The sequence below is a fragment of the Gopherus evgoodei genome, chromosome 10 (assembly GCF_007399415.2).
Source record: "Gopherus evgoodei ecotype Sinaloan lineage chromosome 10, rGopEvg1_v1.p, whole genome shotgun sequence".
Taxonomy (NCBI): Eukaryota; Metazoa; Chordata; order Testudines; family Testudinidae; genus Gopherus; species Gopherus evgoodei.
In genome coordinates, this window is record NC_044331.1 from 6,729,744 (window position 1) to 6,749,722 (window position 19,979).

The 19,979-nt window shown below is 44.8% G+C and overlaps 1 protein-coding gene across 8 annotated transcripts in view; it reads left to right on the forward strand.

The window, feature by feature from the left end:
• Nucleotides 1-19,979, forward strand: part of DPP8 (dipeptidyl peptidase 8) — a 48,599-nt gene that overhangs the window by 19,533 nt on the left and 9,087 nt on the right. For 4 of the 8 annotated variants that reach the window (XM_030577526.1, XM_030577527.1, XM_030577523.1 and 1 more), the window contains 12 exons: nt 487-597; nt 2,261-2,389; nt 3,420-3,481; nt 3,745-3,845; nt 5,808-5,985; nt 7,713-7,872; nt 10,493-10,572; nt 14,657-14,809; nt 15,300-15,435; nt 17,246-17,391; nt 18,084-18,230; nt 19,175-19,327. In XM_030577526.1, the coding sequence (XP_030433386.1) occupies nt 487-597; nt 2,261-2,389; nt 3,420-3,481; nt 3,745-3,845; nt 5,808-5,985; nt 7,713-7,872; nt 10,493-10,572; nt 14,657-14,809; nt 15,300-15,435; nt 17,246-17,391; nt 18,084-18,230; nt 19,175-19,327 (1,556 nt within the window). Of the gene's footprint in view, nt 1-486; nt 598-2,260; nt 2,390-3,419; nt 3,482-3,744; nt 3,846-5,807; nt 5,986-7,712; nt 7,873-10,492; nt 10,573-14,656; nt 14,810-15,299; nt 15,436-16,072; nt 16,163-17,245; nt 17,392-18,083; nt 18,231-19,174; nt 19,328-19,979 lie in introns of those variants that run through there. The other 4 variants (XM_030577525.1, XR_004002307.1, XR_004002308.1 and 1 more) reach the window with 4 other exon arrangements.

Below are 19,979 nucleotides of genomic sequence, written 5' to 3' on the forward strand. Positions count from 1 at the left end.
AAATTTTAAATAGTTTAAGGGTTCTGCTTTTTCAGTGATATATGGAAGCAGGGGGAAAACTTCTTTAACTTTTGAGGTCAACTCAAGCTTTGTAAATAAGTCACAATGTCATTCACTGCATTAAGTATCTATATTATTTTCAGTCTTCACAATGGAATGAATGCTGGTACTGTTTTTACATTTTTCCCAGTGTAAATGCTTTCAGTTTCTGTTGTGCAGAAAAGCTTTTGCCATAATTACTTTGGGTTTTAGTTAAGCTAGCAGGTGCAAAGAGAATATTTTCTTCATTAGTACTAGTTAATTCAAAGTCGAGAAACTGGTTGGAAGTTGAGAAAGCAGGAAGGCTTGTTTTCCTCTTCCAATCAATTTATCTTGGGGGTGAGTTTGGCCAGCGGTTGGAAAAACACAACTTGGGAGTGTTTTTAGGTGCTATGGCAGCAGAAAAACTCAGATCTTAGCTAACTCTTTCTCATCTTGCCTGTTCAGAATTGGCCAACCTAGAAGAGGATCCCAGATCTGCTGGGGTAGCTACTTTTGTGCTTCAGGAGGAATTTGATAGATACACTGGCTACTGGTGGTGTCCGAATGCTGAGCCAAGTAAGTTTGCTAAATGTAGTCTGTCTGACACGCATGAAACGTTGTCACTTTGGAGTGGCTCATGGCCAGGAGTGACTACCTCAGGGCAGACTGTCAAAAACAGGGCATACTCCCCGAACTGGTGGTATGTTCTATAATTAGATTTCACCAACTGAATACGAAATGTGATCTCCCAAAGTACTACAGTAGTCTTACAAAGGAGTCACAGACAGTCCCTTTAGGCACTCCAGTCTAGCTTGCCATGCAGGTAAGCTGAACTATGTGATAAATGGTCACTTACATCAAAAATCAGAAAATATTTAGGTTATTCCCAGTCCCAAGAGACCAGTCACTTACCCAGGTTGATTTGCATCCTAGATATTACATCAAAGACAACATTTGTAGCTAATTGTATAGTAAACTAACTAAAGGTTTATTAGCTAGGAAAAAGAAATGAGTTATTGAGAGGTTAAAGAAGGTAAAATATATAGACACAGGTGAGTCACAGTTTGTAATTCCAAATGGTAACAGATGGAATAATCTGCCAGTTTTCCAAAAGTCTCTCAGGGCTGCCCAGAATAACTCTGGGATCTCCGTTTTCTTGTTCAGCTATTCTGCCCTTGTAGAATGCCAACTGTCCAGAGATGAAGAATTTTTTCTTCGGTCCATATTTGTAGTTTCTTGTCACAGAAAACAAGTTGGCAGTTTGGCTACCCCCATGGGCTCTTTCTTTCATGATGGGAGAGTGAGGAATGTGTTTACAGTTATTGATATCCCATCATCACACACAATGACCGCTTGCTTTGAAATGTACTGGAATTAGCACCTTCCCACTAGAGTCCTTCATTTACATTACTTGAGGCTTCTTTCTGTTTGCTGGGTTACTCGTTGCAGGGGTATATACAGTGCAAATATTTCCTGTTATATTATAACGTGGGGTCTAGTTGAGTGAGAACAATACATGAGGCATCCTACAAGCATTTTATAGAACACTAAACACATTCTTATCAACTTAACATCGAATACTTATTTTGATAATGCGAACACACAGATTGGCAAGACTATTTTCTGGCTATACGTTTGTCAGTGCTCAGTCAGGCCTGGGGCCTTGGCATCAGCTGGCATGTGGTCTGCCAGTGTCAGACATTCTCTAGAAATTGTGTGGAAATGACTCCAGCGCCACTGCCTAATTTCACTTCCTGCTTCACAGCCCACTTTCCGGTATGACCCTCTGTTTGTAACCTTGCAACAGTTTACTTTCTAATGCGTGAGGCCCCAGACAAAACCATGATTTCAGAGGGGAAGATAAACTCCCACTTAAGGAATGAAGATTTGTTTTTAGATAAGTGTCCCTATAGTAATATTGGAGAAAAACAAAGGGAGGGAAGTACATACAATATATAGCCGAGGGGCTAATCTCTCTCTTTTTCATAAGAGGTCAGCTCGTGCTCTGGACACGTAGCCTGGAAAGAAGAGATTTTTACTAACCCACCTGATAACAGCATTTGTAACAGATTCAAGATTGTGTGGCATAGTGAAAGGTCAAATACAGTTTACTGGATAGTTGAAGCATGTGGTATATAATATAGATTCCCCACTAGTACCCAAAGGAACAGTACTGCTGTGTGCGATACATATATTATTACAGCTGCGCTGAATGTGAAATGTATTTGTTCTTTTCTAGCTGTCACCGGAGGCAAAATTCTTAGGATTCTTTATGAAGAAAATGATGAGTCAGAGGTGGAAATAATTCACGTCACATCACCCATGCTGGAAACCAGGAGGACGGATTCCTTTAGATATCCCAAAACAGGTGAGACCATTGCTGTCTTCTCTCCTCTTTCCCCCGTCTCATCGCCTGGGATGCTCTTGTATTCCTCTTGTTTTATGGTAATGCCCACCATGGCCTCCAAAGACAAGGTTGTATGAACGATGCTGCCTGTGTGGCTCCTTAATTGACTGCTGTGCTTGTGGACTGAATATGTCTCAGGAAGCAGCCTCCACGGAAGTCAGACTACTCACTAGCAGCCATGCCAGCTTTCCAGCCACATTGTGGTGTAGGTCCTAAGTTCACTGCTGAACCTAGGTCTCTTGTGAGTTGGCAACACACTGCTATGTCTTCCCTCTTTTGGAGCTGCTCTCATATGTTTATCTGACTGTGGCATTGTTTCTCTTTGCAACATCTCAGTGTGAACTCTGCAGAGTGATCACATGTGTTTCACTGAGGGTTTTGTATTTAGCTGCTGGCAGTGCATTAGGGATGTGGCATGGAGGTTAGGAGCATTAGGTGCTCCTGGGCACGCTCCAGGACCAGACACTTTCTGCTTAGAGTCTGGGCCACAGACTTTGTGTGCTCCTGACCCAATATTACAGCCAGTGGGCCTGTCACTGCCCTTAGAATAGTGAGAGGATCCAGCAGCCAGGCTTGGGTTTTTATAGATGGTGTATTGCAGCAGGAGGATGGGAAACAAGTACCATTGGAACACTGTGATATTTGGAAGTGGGTAGGCAGAACTGACACAGAAGCATGCTGAGAGCTAACTTACAACTGCATGTGAAGATCATGCTGCAAGTCTAAACAGGTCAACACCTGTTCTGGAGAGCTGCTGCCTCCTCCTCTCCCTGAATCTCAGATGTCTGTTACTTCCTTGACCCGAATTCATGCCCTCCATAGACCGCACATTTAGGCTAATCAGCCGAAGAGCATTCTGGTCTTCGCTTCTTTCAGTTCAATATGAGCTGAATTTTGAAATTATTCAAAACATGGGTGTGTCCTCCTGGAGGCAAACACATTGTCTGTTGCACAGTTTGTGTGTGACAGCTGGTGCCTGTCTGTTTTACAGGTACAGCAAATCCAAAGGTCACTTTCAAGATGTCTGAAATAACAGTTGATGCTGAAGGAAGAGTAAGTGTTAAAGTTCATTTATTTCCTACATTAATTTGACATTTATGACCTTTTATTTAATTAGTATCTCACGTCAAAGCAAACAGACTTCTTTGATGCGCAGTTGTCAAATTATTTATCTGTGGATCAGTGTTTCAAACAGGATGGGCCCATTCTAGTGTCAGATACCTGGGGGCGGGGGGGGGGGTGTACACATGCACATTCACACACTGTAACTTGGTGAGATTATTTCGGTATCACTGAATTGCTGTCCTCTTCAACAGATTGCAGCTGTCGTGGATAAAGAACTAGTGCAACCATTTGAGATCCTGTTTGAAGGAGTCGAGTATATTGCGAGAGCTGGATGGACTCCAGAAGGAAAATAGTGCGTATGTTAAACCTGTCTCTGCTTACAGGGGTTGGGGTGAGACAGTTAAAAATGGACTGTTCTGGGCTCTATCTTTCCCTCTGGCCTAAGCCTACTCTTTATGCGTTGCTTCACCGTGGTTTGAGAGAAGGGGATGGGAGCACGTCTTCAAAATCAAAGAGAGTCAGTTCAATCTCTGGTACTTATCTGACTCCGTCACCATAGTAGCTGAGCTTTGCACAGTCTTTTCCATGTATTTATCCTCCCAAGGAATGTTCCCTCGGATTTTTTTCGATCCATTTGTGGAATGAATTTTGTTACGTGCACCAATATCGAGATCATGGGCAGATCTCCGCTGCCAGTAGAAACAAAAAACCCTAAGTACAATATGTATTTTTAATAAGTTACCATAGGGATAATTGCTCCAGCCAGGACAGGTTAGGCATTTTATAACTCACTACTCAAAGAATTAAATTTAAGCAGAAGAGAAATAAAATGATGAAATATGCAGACCAGTCAAAAAACTGAAATAACAGCACTTTGAAAGAATACAGTGATTGAAAATATATTTGCCTTGCGGGAAGTACCAAAAAGTAACAACAGTAACACAAATATGTGTTGGGAGGACAGTGTGTATGTGTGTAAGAGACACAGAGACTATGTGTGTGCTGGCTGCTGGGGAAGTCTGAGAGATCGTGCGCTGTCTCTTTAAGCACAGCAGCACTCGCCTGAAGGCCTGTTCAGACCGCAGCAGTGCCAGAAGCACCGTCCTGCTCCTGAGCCCTGTCTCCCCACCCCGGCTCTGTGGAGATGGGGTACCTGGGTGGCAGGAGGATGACATCCTGACATCAGCAGCCCCCTCTTCTCTGTACAGCAAGCAGGAGGATCCTGGGAGCAGCTGGCCAGGGGCTTCAAGGCAGGAGCAATGTGGCTGCAGAGCAGTGGGGGGCAGGGCACCTGAACACATGTCGCTGAATGTGTGCTGCTTTACTAATCAAATGTGTGGCACTTGATTGACTCTTGGGTGGCCATGTGGTTTAGAGGGAACCCAGCTCCCAATCCCCCTGGGAGGCAGGGCAGTGATGATATTCCCATTTACAGATGGGGAATTGAGTGTTAGAGAGACTGAGAGACTTGCCGAGGGTCACAGAGGCAGTCTGTGGATGTGGAGAGAATTGAACTCAGGGCTCCCAAGTTCTAGGTTAGCACCTTAACCACTGGACCATTGTTGCTGACCAAACGCTTTGGCCAGAAACCCCAATGTAAGTGCTAACTACATTTGCATGAAACTTTTAACCCTAAAGGCCAGATGGTGCAGTGTTTCTAACTCACAAGAATTGTATTTATCCTACTTCTTGGATCAAAAGCTGACATTCTCCTTTTAACATTTTGTGTTTTTTTAACATGGACGAAATACAGGAGCCTGCTTCTTGTGTTGGTTGGCCTCCTACAGAAATGTTAACAAGGCTACATGGGTAACTATCAACAGGCTGATTGGATCTGCTGGAGAGGACACTGAGCCATTTCAGCTTCAGAATAATTTTTTTAAGCATCCAAGAACATTAGAAATATCTTCACAAGTGGCTTTTAAATTTCAGTGTACAAACTTCGGCTTCCTCCTTCTCTTTAGATTTTTCTTTCCTTTGTTCCTATTTCCACAATCTGCCCTAAGCAGAATCCAAATCTGGTAACATTTGAGCCAGTTGAACTTTTGAAACCACAGAGTCTGAGTGGGGTTGAAATCAGGCAAAACTAATTCTTCTACCTCTACTTCAGAGCTGACGTGATTCTTTGAAATGCTAGAGGGAAAATTTGTTTTACCTGGCCAGAGTTAAAAGAATCTTCTAAGTGGATCTGAAATTGACCATTCCTGATGCCACCAAAATGCTTGGTGTTATTGAGAGTCAAATACAATTCTCTCAGCTGTCTAATACTTAGGAAAAATTCACTCATAATTATTAATATTTTTTTCTGCAATAGTGCCTGGTCCATCTTGCTGGATCGCTCCCAAACACGGCTACAGATAGTGTTGGTCTCCCCTGCATTATTTATCGCAGTAGAAGATGATGCTATGGAAAGACAGAAACTAATAGACGCTGTGCCTGACTCTGTTACGCCACTTATTATTTATGAAGAAACAACAGACATCTGGATAAATGTAAGAATTTTATTTTTAGACTCTTCAACAGTATGTAGTTTTGGGCATTATTTGTCAAACTCTTAATGGCACTGATATTATTTGCGTTACTGTAGTGCCTAGAGGGTGCAATCCGGATAGAGGTTTCCGTTGTAGTAGGTGCTTTACAGACACAGAGGAAGACAGTCCCTGCCTTGGAGAGCTTGCAATGTATACCAAATGTAGAGCAACCAGGAAAAGGTTAGGAAAGCAGAGAAGGCAAATGATGTCCAAATTCATGTGGCAGGATGGTAGCAGAGTTTAGATTAGAACCCATCCAGCACCCGGTCTATTAGACTACGTTAGCTGTCAACTTTGCATTAGATTAGACTCAGGCTCCTTAAGAGCTCCTTAGATCTTTCACTGACAGCAGATTCCGACAGATTGATGCTATTGGAGCACAGAATATTTTCTAGAATTAAGCCCAAAACCAAAGAGCCCACGTGATTATCCCAATCACAACTATCTAAAACCGTCCTTTTACTTAAAACAAAGTTATGTCCCTCAGTATCTATTAATCACATTGAAAATTCTCTCATTTATTAAAATTATTCACAGTGCCTCACCCTCATACCTCTGCTGATTGGGGCTGTCCTATGTAATACGCTTACACTTGTACTACAGTCTGTAGAACCTCGCAGTGTGAAATGTATGACAGATTCCGGAGCATTATTGCAACACCATAAAAAGGGAGCTGCTTACAGCATTGCAGCAGTATGGCGCAGATGTAAGACTGATCTCCCTGAAATGCCGCCATCTTGGAACTGTCTACTCCCCGTAGGGCTTGGAAACATCACACACTGATTACAATTAGATCGTTCAGCAGTGATCATGCTCTCTAACAGGGCATTTTAATGAACACTTTGTATATAGCTGTATTCTCTTTGTGGTCATAAAATGAGACTTGGAATGTATCAAGATGTCTCTCACTCGCTCAGGGGCTGTGAGCTGCACCAGTGGGCGTATCATCTCTTTTTCCCCCCCAGCATGCTAATTGTTTTCCCACTGTGGTTCATACAATTCAGCTGAAACCATGTGAATGCTCCTTCTCTCCGTGTACCTAAAATTACTGTCCCCAGAGAGCAAGCAAAAGGTGACTAACACCAGATCACCATTCTTCTCTGAAATAACCTTTCCCTTCCAGGGTCTGCCTTGCAGACTTCGAAATAAGAGGCCATTGAATATGGAACTTCTCTGCAGCTAGCATTCTGTCAGAGGCTGCCCATCTTCCTCTGCAGAACCCTCCAACTGCCTCCTGATCTGAGCAAGGGACTGCAGGGGAGAAAGAACTTGGTAGAGTTTTTTCTGTGGGCTGGCACTAAAGGAGTGGGATGGTGACAAGGACAGTGGAAAGCAAGACAGTGAGTGAAGACACTGGCTGGGCTTGCACGGCCCATGTGGCTAATGTACATGGCAATCTGCAAGGTAATCCATTGCAGGAGTGGTTCTCAAATTATGGGTTGTAGGTGGTTTTTGGAGCCCTTCCATCTGCTCTCCAGAATGAGACCTCTTGAATGAGTGTGTGGGGATAGGCCCCAGAGAGGATCTTTCTCCCCGGAGTGGTCCATAGAATGAAGTTGGGTGAACCCCTACACTACGGTATAACATGCATGTCTGTGCCAGATCAGTGAGAAGTAATAGTTGCACAGTGACTCCGCTGTGGTCCAAGTCCTATCGATAGCCATGAACAAACGACTTTGTTTCTGCAGATCCATGATATCTTCCACGTTTTCCCTCAAACCCGCCAAGACGAGATAGAGTTTATTTTCGCCTCTGAGTGTCAAACGGGGTTTCGGCACCTGTACAAAATCACCTCGGTTTTGAAGGAGAGCAGATACAAGCGATCATGTGGAGGTCTCCCTGCTCCAAGTAAGCAATACCACTCTCTCTCTTTAATTGGGCGCTTGCCATTGAATATTGGTGAAGTAACTGCAGCCTCTTCTAGAGGGTGGGACAGATCTCTTCCTCCCCACCCCAGTGTAGCCTGGCCCCCATCCAGCAAAGTTTTGAAGCATGAACATCATAATCATAATAATCCCTAGCTTTTATGTAGCACTAGTCTCATTGACATCACTGGGTCTGCTCACTGGCTCAACATTGACCGTATGCTTGTAGCAGGAGGAAGGATGGATAGCACAGATAATTCTATATTCCGTACGTAATGGGCTTCATTTTAATCATGGTTCTTCTTAATTAACAAAGGGGGAGATTTTTCAGAGGCACAAATGGGAATTAAGTGCCCACATCCCAGCCCGAAGTGAGAAATGTGCTCTGTTGGCTCTTTTTTGGTCAAGATAAATGATGGGCTTATTGACTTGCTGTCCTGTTCTTGCAGATTAACCAGTCTAGTAGTCATGTGGGTCATGTCCAATGAGAAATAAACTGCGTGAAATCTGGGGTCTCCAAGTAGTAAAGCTCTTTGGTGTACAGGACTGTGTATGGACTGTTGGCGTGTAACATGAAAAAATAAATCTCCTCTCTGCCTCTGGGCATAGATTGCAACATAGAGATTTAAAGTAAAGAGCACACGCTTACCACACTGTAGAAAGATGTGCCTTGGGTTTCATGCCTAGAAGTATTCGATAGCTGATTGGGGCCAAAAATTGGCCTGTTTTTAGGGTGGGGACGGGAATAAAGACCACACCACTATACCCAGTGTGCTGGCCCTAACAAAGATTATTCATAGTGCTGTGTTTGTTACAGCTGCTGCTTGGACAGATGCAAACAGAATGTCGGGAACCATTAGGAAAAGGATAGATAATGCCCCTATATAAATCCATGGTCCGCCCACACCTGTAATACTGGCGTGCAGTTCTGGTCACCCCATCTCAAAAAACTATGTTAGAATTGGAAAAAGTTCAGAGAAGGGCAACAGAAATTATTAGGGGTATGGAACAGTTTCCGTGTGAGGAGAGGTTACCAAGACTGAGACTGTTCAGCTTGGAGAAGAGACGACTAAGAGAGAATCTGATAGAGGTCTGTAAAATCATGAGTGATGTGGAGATAGTGATTAGGGAAATGCTATTTATCCCATTAGCTAACACAAGAACCAGTGGTCACCCAATGAAATTAACAGGCAGCAGGTGTAAAACAAACAAACAAAAGGAAGTATTTCTTCACACAACGCACAGTCAACGTGTGGTGCTCATTGCCTGGAAATGTCATGAAGGCCTAATGTATAACTGGGTTGAAAAAAGAATTAGATAAGTTCATGGAGGATAGGTCCCCACGTGGCTATTAGCCAAGATATTCTGGGTATCCCTGAGCCCTGGACTGCTAGAAGCTGGGGCTGGACAACAGGAGATGGATCACTCAATAATTGCCTGCTCTTCTCATTCCCTCTGGGGCGCCTGGCATTGGCTGCTGTCAGTAGATAGGATCCTGGGCTAGATGGGCCATTGGTCTGACCCAGTGTGGCCATTCTTATGTTCTTATGTCAGAGAAATTAACAGAAGAAGAATACTGGCAGCTGCTGCAAATGGAAACACAGGAACACTCAGTTTAAATAAGATAAAGTTACTTGCAAGGTTAGGTCAAACTTTGGCCCCAGTCAGGTGTACAATACAGTTATGTACAGAACCCTTGCACATCTTGCTACACGGTGTATTTTTTCATTTAAGTTCCAATACTGCAATCTGCCTGGAGGCAATTAGGATACTATTGATCTATTTGCTATCTGAGGACAGCATGCTCAGCCCTGCATACTAACGAAAGATGCATTTAATTTTACTAATAGCGTCCCAGTGTCAGGCAGTTGATTTTTTCAGATGGCAAAATCCCCTTTTGAAATAAAACTCATTATTCCTATTGTGGTTAAAAACCTAGTACTGTTCTTTCTAGTACTAAACATGTACATTCTGTCTATTGGTCTGTCTAGCCTGACTTCCTACCTCTGACAGTGGTAAAGAGCTGATGTTTCTGAGGAAGACAAGATTTCCGTTTAACATAAAACTGTGGGTAATGTTCTTGGGGAAATTAGAAAACCTTGACGTTTCAGAGTTTTACTCTTCCATTTGATTTTTGCAAAATCCTTCAACTTTGCAGCTTCACTCAAAATAGAACTTATTTTTTAATTAAAGTGAGCCGACCTGATCAAAAATGGTGCTATTTTTTCCAGCAGAATCCTTCATTTTTAACACCTTACCCATACCAATTCCATAGATCAGGTTTTGCATATTTCAGCGCAAAACCTGCCTTTTTGTGCAAGTGTATTGGGAAAGGGAAACATCAAAGGTTGCAGAACGAGATAGGGAGAAACTGTTGAATTAAGACTTCTTTGATATTTTTTCCTTTTGTCAGCGATCTGTTCCTGAAACGCTCCAGCCAGCTATGTAATGCTGCACTCAAGAGTGGCAGGAGTGTGATTCTTTCCCAACCCCTGTTTGTGACTAGGTTAAAGCAGGCAAAGGCTGAAAGGTGAAATTCTGTTTGTAAGGCTTTGTTGTGATGAAAAGTATAAAATCTCTAATTGTGTGTGTCCTTTTTATAGGTGACTTCAAGTGTCCCATCAAAGAGGAATTAGCAATTACCAGTGGAGAATGGGAAGTGCTTGGTAGACATGGTTCCAATGTACGTCCCTTTATTTTACGTGAATGAAGATCTGTATCTGTAAGATATGTCATCAGGCCTATGAGATAGCCTGGGTTAAACTCTGGGTTAGATAACAAACAAAATTAGTTGGGTCCTAAAGTCACTCCTGGTTATCTTGCCAGACTATACAGCTACCCTCTTCTGACTAGAGAGGAAGCCAGTCAGGTCTAAGGAACAGCCAGGGCACGTCGTGGTGAGGATGTAGATAGAACGGTAGAGCTGTATGGAGGACACCTCAGTTTGTCTGGGGTTATGCAGGGCTATGTGATCGTGATGATCCCTTCTGGCCTTAAAATCTGTGAATTTGATCTTGGCTTTGTGCCTGCCAGAGCATCTCACTAAATGGGAAATGGCTCTGGGAACAGTCTGGGGACTCTCTTCTTAGGGGAGTGACTTCTCTCGTGCTGAAGGTTACACACTTGGTTCTGGAGGCTGGGGAGAAAGTGCGGGCTGGACACTCCTCATGCTGCTCTGCTCTTGGTGTCTTGGCCATGCATCCCTCCTTTTGTGAGATGAGAGATGTGCCCATATTGTAGTTTCTGCGAAGGGCAAGATTGCTGAGAGGCTGAGAAAAGGAAAAGCTGCCTGGAATGGCTTGAGGTCTTTCAGCTGGCCAGGCTCATGCTGTGACCTTGCTGTTTGCTGAATAAAAAGTGCTATTCACAAGCTCATTAATTTCACCCCATAATCAGACCTCTCACATCAGAAAATTAACATGGAAATCCACATATATGATGCAGCAGAGATGCAAAAGATTGTAGGGAATCTGGAAACTGAGTCACCCTTCTCTCACGCATGGGGTGGCTCTTGAGGTCAGGTTTGGGGCAATATCGAGAAACCTGCCCAAGCTGTATTCATTCTGGGTTAAACTCACCCCTGTGCAAAGAGCCAGCATGAGGGTTGTGCTCCACATCTGTCCACCTTTCAGGACTAGGCACCACTTTTTGGGCCACTAAAGCCCAATGGAAGGCTGAGGGTGGAGGGTAGGCCTTGTGTGGACAGTCTGCCTAGGGAAAATAGTACCCTGATGAATTAATAGAGGAACTGGGTCTCCAGTCAAGCCACAGCTTTAAGTACAAAAGTGGGGGTGATTGTTTCAGCTGGTGAGCAGAACATAAGAATGGGCCATACTGGGTCAGACCAAAGTTCCATCTAGCCCAGTATCTTGTCTACCGACAGTGGCCAATGCCAGGTGCCCCAGAGGGAGTGAACCTACCAGGTAATGATCAAGTGATCTCTCTCCTGCCATCCATCACCACCCTCTGACAAACAGAGACTAGGGACACCATTCCTTACCCATCCTGGCTAATAGCTATTAATGGACTTAACCTCCATGAATTTATCCAGTTCTCTTTTACAAGAAGTAGCCAGTGCTGCTTTGCTTTTAATGTTGGCAAAGGTGCTGCTTGTCCTCTTACCTCATTATTTAACTCACCATTCCAGCCCTGAGTCTCTGGTTCGATAATGGAGATGAGCAGCACAGAGAGGCATCTTTAGCTGATGATTTCCTTTGCTTTGTGCTCTTTGTTTCTCAGGAGTTTGCCACTGTCTAGTAAAGAGTTCATAATGAAGTATGGACCTGCAGGGAGGTGGGAGGGGGAGAGAAATAGCACTGCAAGGAGATGGAAGGAAAATTTCCAGGCATCTCATGAGCAGTAGGATGGAAGGGCTGAAGCCCCAGCATCCAGCTGCTGTCCTGTATCGGAGGACTCTTTTTATTTTTCAAAGGGATTAACACACACCTGGGCAGCACTGCTCTTTTTTCAGCTTTCGCCTCTTCTTTCTCCTTTTTATGCAGGCCCAATATTCATGTCTCCAGGTCCACTTTTGAGGTTTTGTGTTGAATTCCTCCTGCTGGGATAAAATGCACACTACATTACAATTGCTTCTTTTTTTAAATGTTAAAGAACTCGAGTGAGCGATGTCTGTGGTTACTCAACTCTGACCACGTTTCTCTGTTATCTAAAAAAAATAAACCATGAGAGTGAGAACACTGAAATGAGTTGAGTAGAGCTGAAACACTTGCAGTTTATGTAAGGGATGGCAATCTTGGTAACGCAACAATTTCTGTTTGGAGACCGTTTTTGCTGCAATTAGTAGCTGGTCCCCTAAGAGAAAATATACAACCACTCATTAAAATCAATAGCTGTACTCTAGGGGCTTGTCTACATCACAAAGTTGCAGCGCTGGTGAGGGGGTTACAGCGCTGCAACTTAGGAGGTTTACACATCTGCAGGGCATCACCAGCGCTGCAGCTCCCTGTTTGCAGCGCTGGCCATGCTCCCGTTTTGTCTCAGGTGTAGAGGATCCAGCGCTGGTAATCCAATGTAGACACTTACCAGCGCTTTTCTTGACCTCTGTGGAATAAGCAGGTATCCCAGCATACCTGAGGAAGCCTCTCTGGTAATCAAGCAGGTCTCCTTCCCCGGTTTGCTCTCGCGTTCCCCGAGCAAGCAGGTCTCCTTCCCTGCGGTTTGCAGGGGGGTTCGGGGAATGCGAGAGCAAGCCGCGGGGAAGCTGGTCTCCTTCCCCTGTTTGCTCTCGCGTTCCCCGAACCCCAGTGCAAGCAGGTCTCCTTCCCTGCGGTTTGCTCTCGCGTTCCCCGAACCCCCGAGCAAGCAGGTCTCCTTCCCTTCGGTTTGCAGGGGGGTTCGGGAACACGAGAGCAAACCGCGGCGAAGCTGGTCTCCTTCCCTGGTTTGCTCTCGCGTTCCCCGAACCTCCGTGCAAGCAGGTCTCCTTCCCTGCGGTTTGCAGGGTGGTTCGGGGAACGCGAGAGCAAACCGCGGGGAAGCTGGTCTCCTTCCCTTGTTTGCTCTCGCGTTCCCCGAACCCCAGTGCAAGCAGGTCTCCTTCCCTGCGGTTTGCTCTCGCTTTCCCCGAACCCCCGAGCAAGCAGGTCTCCTTCCCTGCGGTTTGCAGGGGGGTTCGGGGAACGCGAGAGCAAACCGCGGGGAAGCTGGTCTCCTTCCCCAGTTTGCTCTCGCGTTCCCCGAATCCCCGAGCAAGCAGGTCTCCTTCCCTGCGGTTTGCAGGGGGGTTCGGGGAACGCGAGAGCAAACCGCGGGGAAGCTGGTATCCTTCCCCGGTTTGCTCTCGCGTTCCCCGAACCCCCCTTGAAGCCACCCCACAGCGCTGCAGTGTGGCCACATCTAACACCACTTGCAGCGCTGGTTGCTGTAAGTGTGGCCACTCTGCAGCGCTGGCCCTATACAGCTGTACTAATACAGTTGTAACAACCAACGCTGCAAAATTGTAGATGTAGACTTACCCTAGGTTGGGGGGTAGCAAATGTCGTGCCTGTTTTTGAAAAAGATATATGGGTGATCATGGGTATTGTAGGTCAATCAGCTTTACTTGAGCACCAGGGAAATTGGTTGAAATAGTTACAGTACACCTGGATTAGCATGATTAGTGGTTTAACCTGCTTGGCTTCTGTAAAAGAAAACAATTCTCCTCTGAATTACTAGAATTCTTTGAGAGTCAATAAAATAGTGGATCTGAGAGAATGCATTGTTTGGACCTTCAAAAGGCCTTTGATAGAGGCCCTTCTAAGAGATTATTAAGGAAGCCAAGTAGTCATAGGGTGATATGAACTGTCAGGGTTCAGAAGCTGTTTCCTGTTACATAGTCAAAGAATAGGAAAAAATGGTCAATTTGTACCATGGCAAAAGGTTTAAAGACAGGTGCCCCCGTGGTTTCATGCTGGGGCTGCTGTTTGTAACATATATTTATTAATAATCTGGGAAAGGGAGTGAACAGTGAATTGGGGAAATTTACAGGTGACACAGAATTATTTAGGATAATCAAGACCAGAGAAAACATGGAAAGTCAGAGGGACCTGACAGACCTGGGAGACCAGGTAGCAAATGAAATTTAGTGTTGACATATGCAAAGTTGTGTGTATTGGAAGGGCTCATTTGAACTAGCTCTGTCCATTGCTGGGCTCTAAATTAACTGTAACCACCTGGGGAGGTGGGGGCAGAGTCCTGGGCATCATTGTGTGGATAGCTTAGTGATTTAGCTGGTACAAACTGAGGTTGTGTTTGGGTTCTTTTGGCAGATCCGCGTGGATGAAGCAAAGAAACTGGTGTATTTTGAAGGCACAAAGGATTCCCCTTTAGAGCATCACCTGTACGTCGTTAGCTACGAGAATCCCGGAGAGGTGAAGCGGCTGACGGACCGTAGTTACTCTCACGCCTGCTCCGTTAGTCAGGTATCTGTATTCTGTGGGACTCTCCTTTAGGGAAGGGCTGGGCCTGCTGGTTTTTGGCACGCCTTTTGCTAGCTGTGTTCAAATCTATGGAAGTTGGCTTCAGCTTTTTTAAATCTGTTATAAAACTGTGGGTGCGGGGATGGGCATATATTAGCACCTACAGAAACCTGACCTCTCAGTGTCCAAACTGGCGAATGGCATGAATCAGTGCCAACTTGCAGACCTGGACTAATGCCACCGCTAAGTTTGCAGGTGCATTTTTCAGTGTCTGGCAGAACCTTTGGAATATTAACACCCTTGTGGCTACCATGCTGCCTGTAACTGAGTAAAACTACAGCCCCTAAGACTATCTCCTCTCTCACAAGAGCTGGAACTCCCATTTTTTATTTGAGCCGAGCTTCTTTAGAGAGCTCTAAGTGCAAAAGTAAGGAGCTTTGGGCTCGTGTTTCTTCACTGTGGTGTTCAAGAAAATATTGTCCTCTCTGTGTAGGACTGTGACATGTTCATCAGTAAATTCAGTAACCAGAAGAACCCGCACTGTGTGTCACTGTACAGGCTGACTGGTTCTGAAGATGATGTTGCTCACAGAACGAAGGAATTCTGGGCCACCATTCTAGATTCGGCAGGTAATAACTTTAGCTCTCCTTTACAGTTCTGCCTCAAAGATTCCCATCAAGACTTCTAGCTACATATTTATTGTAGTGTCAGTACTCTGTGTTCCTCTTCATGAGCTGGATTGTGCTGCTCTTACTCGTGTGGGAATATGTGACGAGTAAGGATTGCTGGATCAGGCTTTGGTTTTGTGCTGATGTCTGGAAGGGGTAGCTGGCCACAGTTTTTGAGTCTGTTATAAGTTTGAATGTATCGCTGGGCCTTATCAACAAAACAGTGGTCTTTTTGTAAGTGATGTTCTAATCCATTTGAAAGGTACAGGGCTAATAAGACATGCACTTGAAAAACTCTTAGATTTGAAGGGGGTGTCCCCACCAGTTTGTACCTTTGTGGTGGCCAAAGGCTGCTTTTTATTTTGGAGCTTGTTGCAGATAATGATGTGCAGAGTTAGCTCCTGGGCTGGTTAACAACGTTCACGGCCAAGTGGCATTTAGGCGATGAGTTAAAATCTGCTGTACATCCGGAGCCAGGCTGAGGGACTAATGAAGTGATTCGTAACATGCACTGATGCGACAGAGCTGAGTTTGGCTCCATGTGCTGTACTTTGGTCAGAAGATGATTTCTTTCATCAAGCTGCTGCTTCTCTACCAGCTGCCTGCGTGCAGGAGGGGGAGTCTCAGTTCTGACTCAGAAGCACAGATCATGCCTCCGACATGCCTCACCCAGAGTTCCTTAGCCAAGGTAACTGTAGGAAACTACCCAGGGCAGAACAACATCTACACTGTGCCTTAGGGATCTGGATTAAAATGACTCGTCAGAGAGAACATGGGCTGATTGCATACTTTTTCTTTTATTTTCTTTTTTTGGTAACACAAGAAGTTTTCTCTTAAATGTATTTTAGAAGCAGGTGATTCCAATAGTGCCCCACTCTCCCCTGCAGACAAATCAGCTCGATTAAGGGAGTCTTGTCCAGCTGCAGCTTCTCTGTTCTGGGGCCAGAGCTAGCTAGCGCAAGTGGCGAGCACATTCTGAGAGTGCAGCGTAGACCTCCCCAAAGGGTGGAAGAGTTCACCTCTGGCCCTGCTGGGGTTGAAACCTTCCTAGAATGCATCTCGCATGGGATCCCTGACTCAGAGCTTTTTTGTGAATGAGACCCTTACTAGCCAGTAATGGGCCTAATGAAAACCCACAGATCCAAACATCCCTGAACTCTGGGAGGGTTTGGATCTGTGCTGGACCTACGTGGTGCAGACACTCCAGTGCTAAGTGTGCTGTAGACAAAATTAACCCCCTTAATGCCAGCTTCCTCTCAGTGACTTTTTAACAGTTCTTGGGAGATGGGGGATCTGGAAGAAACTGCATTAGAACTATGCCAGAAACATGTATGTACATGAGGAACAAAACTTTGATGGTGGACTCTTCAATCAGGCGGACAAAGGTGTACATGATCAAATGGCAGGGAATTGACGCTAGACAAATTCATATTAGAAATAAGGGACAAATCTTTAACACTGAGGGTAATTAACCACCGGAACAACTTATCAAGGGTTGTGGTGAAGTCTTCATAACTGACAGCTTTTAAATCAAGATTAAATGTTTCTCTAAAAGATGTGTTGTAGTTCAAAAAAGATCTAATCCAGGGAAGTCCTATGGCCAGTGCTATACAGGAGGTCAGATGAGATGATCACAATGGTCCCTTCTGGCCATAAGACACAACAATCCTGCCTCACGCTGGCATCAGCTATAGTGTAGACAGGGCTGTGAGCTCCCACTGTCCATCAGGTCCTTGTTAAAATGGGCCCATTTCTTCTTGCCTGCCTGTAGGTCCTCTTCCCGACTATATTCCCCCGGAAATCTTCTCCTTTGAGAGTTCCTCAGGCTTTACACTGTATGGCATGATGTACAAACCTCACCACCTACAACCTGGGAAGAAATACCCCACTGTCCTCTTCATATACGGAGGGCCTCAGGTGAGTGCAGTGTAACAGAGCCTAATAGAAATACCTGCTAATTTTTGTCTCTTGTACTTACTGTTCCTGAGATGGGATTGTGGCGGGGGTTGACCCTGACTGACCACGAAACAGACTTAAAGCATTTTCTGTAACTCAGTTTTACTGGTGGAGGAGAAATGCACAGCATCTTCAAGGCAGTAAGGCTGGAGGGATAAATCTAATGGGGGACCACAGCCCTGCAAAATCACCGTGAGGATTTACCATCCCAGGCACAAAATGATTCACCTGGGTCCTGGAAAACCCAATATTTCATATACCTGGGAGCAGGGAAAAACTCTCCTCAGATGAGGGGGATGAGTAGAATTTCGGAAGGCTGCCGTGCAGCACTGAACCTGATCTGTGCCTCTCAAGGGGAAAATGTTGGGGAGAACTACTTGGCTTCTACCCCTGCAAAGGAGAACTTGATACCTCTACACATGTGCATAAAGAGAAGTGCGAAGACAAGGGGCCTGGATTTGTCGCAGCCCTCACAATGAGGGGGTAAATTCTGTCTGTGCATGACTTGAGCTGAGACACTGGGGACGGTACCAAAAAATCCTGAATCGGATTAAGAGATGAGCAGTCAATCTGGTAGCTTGTAGCCCCTTGTACTTATTTCCAGTGGTCTATCTGGTGTCGCTCTGTTAATATTTCCAGTTGTGTCTTTCCAGGTGCAGCTGGTGAACAATCGGTTTAAAGGAGTCAAGTATTTTCGCTTAAACACACTGGCCTCGCTGGGTTATGTAGTTGTTGTAATTGACAACAGGGGATCCTGCCACCGAGGGCTTAAGTTTGAAGGTGCCTTTAAATACAAAATGGTAAGTGGTGGGATGTATGCCAGTGTCCCAGCATGGTTCTGAGCAATGCAGCCTGCTCCTTGGCTTTCAGATGGGGAGCTGGGGGGGGGGGCGAGTCTTGGTGTGTCATCCTACAGAAGAAGGCTGACGTGCTAGCTTTCCTTAGTGCTCTGGCAGTGATTCCAGTGCTTCTTACACAAAACTGGAGAGTGTTCCACTCCCTGGGCTTGTGAGGGGGTGGACACATCTAACCGGTATGGAACTGGGGAGGAAAACTGATAGCGAGAGAGGATATAAAGTAAAGTATAAGGCATATAACCGCATCTGCTTCAGGGTATAAGCCAACCTCTGACATGGGTGAGTTAGTCCCTAACTTTCCATTGTGGTCTTTCTGAACCCGCTCCCATTGGCAAAGGTGGGATACCTTCAGACAGATGATGGATCGCTCCACTATAGGGCCTGGCGATTCCTAGGGTCCTGTTTGTAGAGGAAACCTGCTCAGCCCCGAGCTCTGGAGGGAAAGGAAGTGCCATCTTTGTGTTGCTTTGCAGGGATGATGTGCACGTGTTTTGAGGGGGGCAGTTGTGTCAGTTTGATGCACACAGCCAGAATCTGGCCCTAGATGTTGTAGAGGAATTTGTTTCTGAGGTTAAGAAAGTCCCTTCCCCCAAACAAGAACAGCACAGACCAGAACACCACACTTACGAACGTTTCCCATGAGGAAGCTGAGTGGGGTGGAAGGAAGGTGCCCTTACATGTACTTACCTACATGTCCTCTGGGGAAGGGGCAGTCCTTTGGTTCCATGTTTGTACCATGCCCAATGGGGGTCCAATCCTGGAATGAGGCTCCTAGGTGGTATTGCAATAGAAATCATTATCATAATGTGCAAAGCTGATTGTTTGGAAACTCTGAGAATCCTTTTGTCAAGAACTAACCAAAAAAAAAAAAAATCTTTGTCCAACAGGGTCAAATAGAAATTGACGACCAAGTGGAAGGTCTGCAGTATTTAGCATCCCAGTATGACTTCGTTGATTTAGACCGAGTTGGCATTCATGGCTGGTCCTATGGAGGATACCTGTCTCTGATGGCGTTAATGCAGAGGTCAGACCTCTTCAGGGTACGTTAATGTATCATGAGGCTTATCTCTGTGGCACAGGAAGGATGTTTCTTAATCAGATTATATCTCTATGTGTTTGTAGATACAAAGACTTTTGAACTGTAAACAGTGAGTGCTATGCGTGTGCAAAATAGTCTGGTTTTTATTTCACCCCAGGATACAAACAGTGGAAGGGCATTGGACATAACAAAGTTACCACAGAGTAAATTTCCATTTCCAAAGTACATTTCTACCTGGTGTGGACCTGAAAATATTTCAATTCAAACTTTTGTACTTAGATATTTTTTTGAATGTAGACAGTATTCACTGTTACAAAATTATTGCTTTCAAATTCAAGGTACCATATATTTTTAATCTGAGTTTCAGGATATATTACAGTAAACAGATATGACTGTGTGTGACCTTGAATAAGTCATTTTGTTTTACCGTCTGTAATACGGGAATGGTATGTTCCCATACCATAGCATATTGTGAATGTCAGTTAGCGATTGCAAAGCAGTTAGGCTTTGTTTGCTCAGAGATTTTGTCTCTATATAACTGTTGGTTGCAGCATGAGAATTTTTTTTAACAGTTATAGTTATACCAATGCATCTCCTAGTGTGGACTCAGTTATACTGGTATAGCTAATTATTCCCCTTCCAATACAGGATTA